The following is a 9021-nucleotide window of genomic DNA, read 5'->3' as shown; positions in this document are numbered from 1 at the left end:
ATGAAGAAATATTACATACCATTGTCAGCCTCGTATTCTTCTGTGTCGCCCCCTGTCGGTCTTAGGTGGACTCACGGAACTAACTTAAATCTCTTCAATTACTACAGGTTTGATGTTTTGGTTATCGTACGAAATGTTGTGCTCAGTGCACTGGCATGAAGCGAATTACTTATTTTGAAGTTACTTGTGCAATTCAACCATAAAACATTAAATAATCATTTATTTAGTTATTAAATAACATCTATATATTATTAGGGGGGTATATTGACATTTTCCACAAAAATATATATTCATTCAAAATTAAAGATCTAGATCATGACAAGTGTGTATAAAACTACATTTGTTATACAACTAAATACAATGTAATTATTTCCCAGATAGTATGTTCGTCTTTTTAATGACGAAATAAAATGACAAAAGTCAATTAAAATTAAATACAAATTACAATTAATTCTGTTAATTTAGTTTAAACTGTATAAATTGGTCTTTATATGTAAACTAATTATATTTTATCAAGAGGGCACCTTTATATTGAGAATATTTGAGGATCTTCTGCATCAAAAAGCTAACTGTACAGTCACTAATAGTCCACGACCAAACGCTTCTCTAAAAAAAACACTGCACGCGAGAACTCCAAACAAAGCATTTTCTTCATAGTTACGAGTGTGAGCTTGATGTGTGTGTGTGTGTGTGTGTGTGTGTGTGTGTGTGTGTCGGGGGGGGGGGGGAGGGGTTGGGAAAGTGGGTGTCGCTGTAGAATAATTATGCGAGACAAGGGAGGTATTTTCTGACGGGTGGCTTCACAGACGACTCAACAACTCGAGGTTTGAGGACTGCTCTATCTTTCATCTGCTGTAAGGGTCCCGATTCGAGCTGGATTTTTGACAGGTAGGACCGGTCGAAATGTGGATATAATGTATCCAAACACACATTGTGTCCAGATTCTGAACTCTTAAGTGGACCTATGATGATCTGCCTGCGGAGAGACGAGAAGGGTGCAAGCCACCACAGAAGCACCGCGGACTGTTGTTGTCTGAGAAATGATAACAAATGAACGACACGGAAAGGAACATGGTTGAAAGGGCCAGTAAATTTCTGTTGATCGTCGTCGGATCTGTCTTCTTCATGCTGATTTTGTACCAGTACGTGGCGCCCGGGGTGATAAACTTCGGCTCCCCGCAGGGGTACCTTCTCGGCGAAGAGGACATGACCATTTTCCCCACTCCAGATCCGCACTATGAGAAAAAGTACTACTTCCCTATTAAAGATCTCGAGCGCAACATAGATTTCGAAATCAAGGGGGAAGACGTGATTGTGTTTCTCCACATCCAAAAGACCGGCGGGACCACCTTCGGGAGGCATCTAGTCCAAAATGTTCGACTGGAGCTTCCGTGTGATTGTAGACCGGGCCAGAAGAAGTGTACTTGCTACCGTCCGAACCGAAAGGAGACCTGGCTGTTCTCTCGGTTCTCCACGGGCTGGAGTTGCGGCTTGCACGCGGACTGGACCGAGCTCACCAACTGCGTCCCGGGAGTTCTCAACAAGAAAGAAAGCAAGTCGAAAAAAACGAGGTGAGTTTGTTTGTTTGACCTGCAAGTGCTGGGAGGTTTTCAAAACATTCAGTGTCGCGAGGAGTTTAAATGCCTCAGTAAGGGAAATTTATAAAAGTCTCAGATAGGCTATTGGGATTGGCGTTGCTTGTATTGATAATATTACGGTTTTAAACTATTTTTCTATGTAGAATCGCCTCAGCAGATTTTCAGTTGTGCGTAAACAGCAGAATTCCTACATTAGTTCTCGTTTAAAACCCGTTTAAGTGTTTGTTTTCTCAGTAAAGATTACAGTGTAAGTTTCACTAAAGATTTGAATCCGATACATTGTTATCGAAGTCAAATATGATTCGGTGAGACAGTATCATTTTTGTTTCATTTACTGCTTAAGGGCAGGATGGGGATTCCCTTTAGTTGTACTGAAGTTATGCTGGAAAAGTCCGAAGACGGGTCATTCCACGATTTTCCTGTATTGAAAAGATTGATAGTTGACAGCTTTATAGCTAATTTTGCCAGTAGTCTTCTGTTCAAGGTAGTGGCACTGCAAAGGTTTGTTAGAAAGATATAAATAATTTTTAACACGTCCATCTTTCAGTAATCAGTTGTTTATTGCAAGAAATCATGGTATAAGACTGTGCTGCCAACTCATCTGACATTTGTACTTCATAAAGGGAGGATGATGTTATTATGACAGATTTGTTTTTAATTATTATTTCTGGAATATTACATCATTTTGTTGACACTTTTACTTAGAACCCCTGAATTTCACCTGACATAAATAGTCTTACTGAATGGCACAGTGGTAATAGTTTATTGCGCCATCCCTTCAGGTTTGAATCCATCCTTTAAAAAATGAATATTGGAACTAGAGATGCACCGATACTGAATTTCTCTGCCGATTATTCAGAATGATATCGGCCGATACCGATAGTTATGAGCGTGGTCGCATGGTCTGTGCTGCTCCAAAACGTCTGCTCTGCTCCATGCATAAAGTGCGCGCTGCAGAGCCACCGCACAGTGCAGCAGGCAGGGTATACTTCACTTTACGCGTTCCATTCTGTCTCGCGCACAGCCGCGTCCGCACATGCTCAACACATGCACAGTACCACCTACTTGACTTGCACTCTGTCAACATTCACCTCGCCTATGAGATGCTGTACGCGAGCCCACCTTATGATGAAAATGACGTAATGCTGACACGGACGGCCGAAGTATACTTTGGCCTTAAGATTTCTGATCACGTGAAGAGAGTGAGAGAGGCGCTTTCAATGCGAGTTAATACTCGCCGCGTCAGCACGAGCTGCAAAAATTACGCAAATACTGAGGAAATGATGGCGGACGTGACAGATGATTTGGTCAAATAAAAGACTGCTTCTTAAACCAGAGAAGGTGAACATGTTGGTTTTGTCGTTGCTGTTTATATCATGTTACGCTATGGAGGCTTTCTTTAAATGTTCTTTATTTATTTGATTCCTCAGTGTTTGCTAAACGTTCTGGTGTAGCCTATACCTCGTCTTATTCCTTTATGTTAATTACATTACATAAGTTAGTTTGTAATAAGAATAACAATGAATCCATATTTCAATCATTTGTTTTAGTTTTAAACAGTGAATAGATTCAAGCAAAACAGACAACTATCTTTTCTTGTAAAAGGTGACAAGGTTGTGAATTCAAATTTGAAAGTGAAAGCGTCCGAAGCCCGGCTTATAGCACAGCAAAAGAGGAACTCCCGTTCACAAAATTCAAATCACAAATAATACTGAGGAAAAAGAACAGGTTGAATGTTAACCACTTTTGTTACCATAAACTTTATATAATAAACATATAATTATAAGTAAAAAAAGCTCATCATGAGTGTTGTTTTATAGCTAACTAATGAACTGTGAACAGCGGAATAACTTTGCTGAGGTAAATGTCATGTTAAGTGAAATACTGTTCACTGTTTTATTGGCATCTTTCAGCAGTTGAAACACTGATTGAGCGATTACATTAGACATACATGATACAATTTGGTAAGCCATACTGCAACATCTTATGTACATTCATGTGTATTTTGCGCTATAACTTATTAAACTGGAAGAGACTTGAACTGAGGTACAATAGCGATCTGTCACGTCACATTTAAAAGCGTCAAAATGGCATTCATTGTGTGTATTTCTTGATAGAATTTACAGGATTTGAAAGCTGTTTGTTTCTTATCAGAAGTAAGAAAGCACAGAGCTCTTTGTGATTATTGGATGGATCGAGGAGTGCTACAAATGTTTGGTGTAGTGAAAAACTGCGGATATGGCAATTCTGGCTTGAACTACGGGTGATTCGTCTGGTCAAATAGAGCCTGCTTTAATGTTGCTTTTTTAACTGTTAATGCCTTATTGTCACGTTAATTTTGACAGCCCTAAATTCAACAGAGATTTTCTTCACTCACAGTATGAGTTGCAGTCTGACACGTTTTTCCGCCGCCTTTTGATTGACAGGATATTATCGGCCCTGATCATCGGCAGATTTTGAACAATCGGCCATTGATAGTGAAATAAATTTATTTTATTGGCCGATAACGATTGTTGTCCGATACATCGGTGCATCTCTAATTGGAACCATAATTTCTATGATGTCATAGTTGCTGCAATATATATAATATATTTTAACATTTGGAGCTTTCAGTCTTACTCTCATTTAGTTTTTTTGTTAACAGGGATACCACATTTGACTGTAGTAACTATGGTATTTCTGGTGGAAATTTTGATTATTTTTAATGTAGAGGATGAGTCACCCCATGGAGGGCTTGAACCTATACAACCTTTCAGTTTATAGCTAGGAGCTTTAACCACTATTTCTACTCTGCATGCCATTTCTCTGAGTTGACCACAATATTAAGTGGCTCGGTCGTGTTTATTCTCACAAAGACTAGAAAACCAAAGCAGTTTCAGTTTATACACAAGGAAGCTCTCCAGCTGTGTAACCAGATAACTAGTCAGACGCACAACAGGGTGTGTTTTAGCAAGCCTGCAGGGAGAGTTGAAATAACATGCTGATATCTTGCTGTTGTGGACAACTTAAAGACTTCTTTCAAGACTTCTCTGTGCGTTTGAAAATCACTGGCCCTAAATGTGATAATGGACACCGTGACTCATGTTTCAGAGTTACTAGTGCATGGAAAAGACATCCTAGGACTTGCCTTACCTTTCACTTTACCAGGTGGTTTTCTAGGGATTTTTTTGACTCTGCCGGGGAACTTTGTGGAATGCCTGCACATTCCAGTGTACTTTTAGCAAATGGCCAATTAACCTCTTAACTGACAAACTGTTAATTCATGATGATAATGAAGGGACAAACATGCACTTTTCAGTAAAAAACCTTCTAGATCCACACACAATGCAACTGTTAAATGGTCACATTTTGTCAGCTGTAGGCTTGGTTGATGAAAATTGGGAATTTCATGGATGGTTATGTTCAATCACTGAGAAAGAGGGTTTAAATGCTCGTCCAACTAGCCTAATAGGTACCCCGCTGGCTGAGTGCATCACACATGCCTTGACGCACAGGCCTAAGGGACTCGCGCTAGAGAGCCGTCAGTTGTTACTGGCTCTGATCTCAACGGCCCTACACCATCAGCCACAGTTATTTAAACAAGTAGAGCGCTGTTCACACTCCCCTGCTGTTGACGTGTTTTCAAGATGCAATCGCCATGTGTTCAGTCACTACAAAGTGTTTTGTAGTACACAATTCATTGGCATTTAATATATAAATATAGTGGCCAATATGGCATTTACAATATATGAGTACCATATTGGCCAATATTTTTATTTTTTATCATTAATGGTTTAAATATATTGAATATTTAATTGTGCATGCTCATTTTTTCATTTTTTTTGTTTTCATTTAGACTACCTTTGTCATCATCTACTACTGATTTGAACTACATTTTTATAAAAAAAACATTGTTAAATTGAATTGTTAGTAAATACAAGAAAAGTAAATTTTTTATACTGTACATAATAAGGTTATGATGCCTAGACTCACTTTAGTATTTAAAAAAATATTCATTTTAAGTTTTCAATGTTTGTTTTTAATTTTATTTGCATAAAATAGAGTAGAATTTTAATTTGAATTAAATTAAATTAGTTACTAGTGCATAAATTTGTCATTTATCAGCCGTAGCATGAAATTAATATATCAGCTTTTTAATATATCAGACAGACATGTTCTTGTTACTAAGGATTTTTTTTTGTAGTAAACTTTCATGATTTAATTGTTTTCATTGCCTGTGCATGACAGTTATAGTTCACTGAAATCATATTTTGACATTTTCAGTGTATATATTAGTTTGAGATATTCTATTTCCAGTCTAGTCGACTGACTATTGATTCTACCAGAAGTACTTGAACTTGAACCTCTTGCTGTAATGGGTTTCATGGTGGGGGCAGTAGCTCATTAAGATTATCATAAACTCCACAGTAAAGGCTCATTATCTGTTCTTCCCCTGGGTAACGTCTCAATGACACACTTGGTGTGTGTGTATGTGCCGTCGAGAGAGAGCGAGCAATTTGACTCTCAACCAGAAATAGAATAAGGTTAGTTGCACTTGAGGAAGATGTTGTAACTGATAGTTAGGATGGGGTCTGTTCACTGACGAATTAATGTTTCAGCATGCAGTTGCATGGAGAGGACTCGTCTAAATGACAGGTCAAAGGGTTTAGCTTCATGGTGACTCATTTGAATTGCGTTCTTGACTGTTTCTCTGTGTATACAGGATATGCATGTACAAGTTAGTAAGCAGAACAGATCCAGACAGCCTTGAAAACATTTCACAGACGGTCTGTAAAGAAATCTGAAGAAAATATAAGTGGGGTGACTTGACAAAACCTTCCACCACAATGTTTCTACAGTGTTTTGGATGGTTGTCTAAGTCAAAAGAACCCATCTGTCAGCCTCTATGACATTCTGTTTGTGCTTCGATTCATTTAATTTACTTTCTTCACTGATTTTATTGTAGTTCCAAGGGAATTTCTCAAGTCTGATCAAAGATGAATAGTGATCAACAAGCCAAACTTAGTTGGGTAGCAATCATGTTAACAGCACAAACTGTGAACATTGCAAGTTTAATATTGAACGTTTTGAAGAAGACTCTTCTGCTTAACCCATCACTCACACACAGTGTTAGTTTTCACCTAAGCAAACATCTATTGACAGCTTTAAGTCCAATCTGTCTGTAGCTCCTGGCAACAGACTGTTTACTTCGTATGCATGTCATGAGAGTTGCTTATCTTAACGATTATGCTGGAAACTGCAGTTAAAAGCCTGTGATGGCAACCATAAACCTTACCATTATCAGATAATTAGATTGTTGTGGTAATGTTATTTATTAGTCTGTGTGTTAGTTAAGTAGCACCACACCTCGGCTGATGTGCAGTTCAAAGTGACGATGTGATGAAATGCTGGCTGTCATAGATCTGGATCAGGCGGGATGGTGACAGATTTAGACAGAGCTGCTTTTGTGCTAAATTTGGGTCTCGGGATCCACTGGGAACTGTTCAGGGATATTATGCCTAGGTAAGGTCTCTTTGTAGCTCGAATGTTTATAAGAGGATTTGTTCTGGACATAAATGCTGATAATCAATACAGCAGATTTTCAGCCTGATTTTCTACCACAGCTCTAATGAAACTTACGTGGGTTGATTATGAATTGCTTTGCTTTATTCATGGTGCTTGTGACGTTTTAGGATAAATTCAGTCAAATGGCTATTTCGTGAAGACTTTCTCTGACAAATGACCACCAAAATTGCTTCAGTCAAGGATGTACTGTATAAATAAAACGCTTTGTATTAAACTGTAATACCAGGAGAAAGCTGTCTATTTGCATTCCCAGTTCTTAATGGCCAGTGTAGGTATTATGTAAGATGTAGTTCTAGCATGTGTGCTTTTGATTATGACAAGTGCATTATCAACAACGTAATAGCATCTAAATGACGTAACTTTAAGGATGCAAAATGTTGGATAATTTATGTTAATAGGATATTGAATAGATTGGTTTTATTATATTTAATCAACAAGAATAATTCAATCTGTTCAATGCCATCAAATTTAATGTATTTACCTAATTTTGCATAATGGTTTTATTCTGTTCTTTGTGGTTTTGGATGCCATTTTCAACTCATTTCAAAGGATTTTATCCTTTTAGTTAAGCCTGAAAATGTTAAACCTAAAAATTAAATGACATTTTCATAATTTTAAAGTAATCATTAAATGTTTTTAATTGTATTTTGAAACTAATATTTAAAGTTTTTAATGTCTTTAAAAGAAGCCTTTTATGCTTTCCAAGGCTGTATTTATTTGATCAAAAATGCAGTAAAAGTGCTAATATTGTGAAATATTATTACAGTTTAAAATAACTGAATTCTTTGTTAATAGATTTTAAAATCTAATTTATTGTTTTGTTGGCAAAATTAAATTTTTAACAGCCCTTACCCCAGTCTTCAGTGTCACATGATCTTGTACAAACAGATATTTATTATATAAATATAAAGGACTCATACAGATTTTTACATCAGTTTCACACTTGTATGAGCTTTTTAAGTAATTGTGCACTGGTGAAACATCTACAATAATAAAATGAATTATTTTCAAGTTTATATGTTGCATAATGCATGACTATTTCTGAATATGCTTCAGTGTGCTTTGGCATCTGCCAGTAGAGGTGCTAACCGCTAAACATAACCAGCCAACAATTAAAACAACGAGCAATGTCAACAAGGGGTCAGGAAACCATAGGATCAGAGGTAATAAATAGGCTCTCAATGGGCGAATCCTTGCCGCACTGGTGTAATCTTGAAGAAGGTGCACGGAACCGTAATAATAGTGGTTCTGGCTGCAGGATGTGATTTACTGTGAGCCAGAGAGACAGGACAGCAGCCTGTGAGGGAACAGGCCAGCGGTAAGCCACTAACTACCTGTCCGCAGAGACAAATGAGGGCCAAATTCTCTCAGACTTTCCCCCGCTCTTATTTTCTCGTTGTGCTCATTGCCTCCCTCATTGTATCTACTCCTCTTTCTTTCTGTAGCGCTCACTTTATAGCTTCTCTCTCCCTGTCCTTCTCTGCGAGCGTGACTGAAGTGTCTTTTTTTAATGTGAAACTGCATAGTTCTAACATTCTTCTTTTGTATTGCTTGTTAAGTAAACAGTGATGCTGGCACTCTAGGGAAAACTATATAAATTGTGGTTCCCTGGCATGTGGGTTTAATGCAGAAGTCGGGACCCCTTGAAAGCATGGATTTCCTGTAGCGGGCATGAAACTGGATGAGCTCTGGATGAGCAGTGGTCTGTAGCAGCGGTGAGTAGCAGGAGGTTCGTCGCTAAATTGAATCGGATGTTGTCAGGCTGTGATGGCTCACGGTTCAGTGAGAGCCACTCAGACACACTTTGGAGGTAATTGGAGGACTTTTCTCTTCAACCTCACTCGTCCTTTCGGTAATT

At 38.1% G+C, this 9021-nt stretch overlaps 1 protein-coding gene across 1 annotated transcript in view; it reads left to right on the top strand.

The window, feature by feature from the left end:
• The first annotated feature begins 807 nt into the window (after nucleotides 1-807).
• Nucleotides 808-9021, top strand: part of LOC306862992 (heparan-sulfate 6-O-sulfotransferase 1-B-like) — a 59409-nt gene continuing 51195 nt past the window's right edge. Inside the window, exon 1 of the mRNA XM_079406126.1 lies at nucleotides 808-1571. Within this exon, the coding sequence (XP_079262252.1) occupies nucleotides 1051-1571 (521 nt within the window). The 5' untranslated portion in view covers nucleotides 808-1050. The remainder of the gene's footprint in view (nucleotides 1572-9021) is intronic.

This window comes from Barbus barbus (assembly GCF_936440315.1).
Source record: "Barbus barbus genome assembly, chromosome: 44".
Classification (NCBI taxonomy): Eukaryota; Metazoa; Chordata; class Actinopteri; order Cypriniformes; family Cyprinidae; genus Barbus; species Barbus barbus.
The sequence above is the reverse complement of the archived record's forward strand: the minus strand, read 5'-3'. Positions and strand labels throughout refer to the sequence as shown.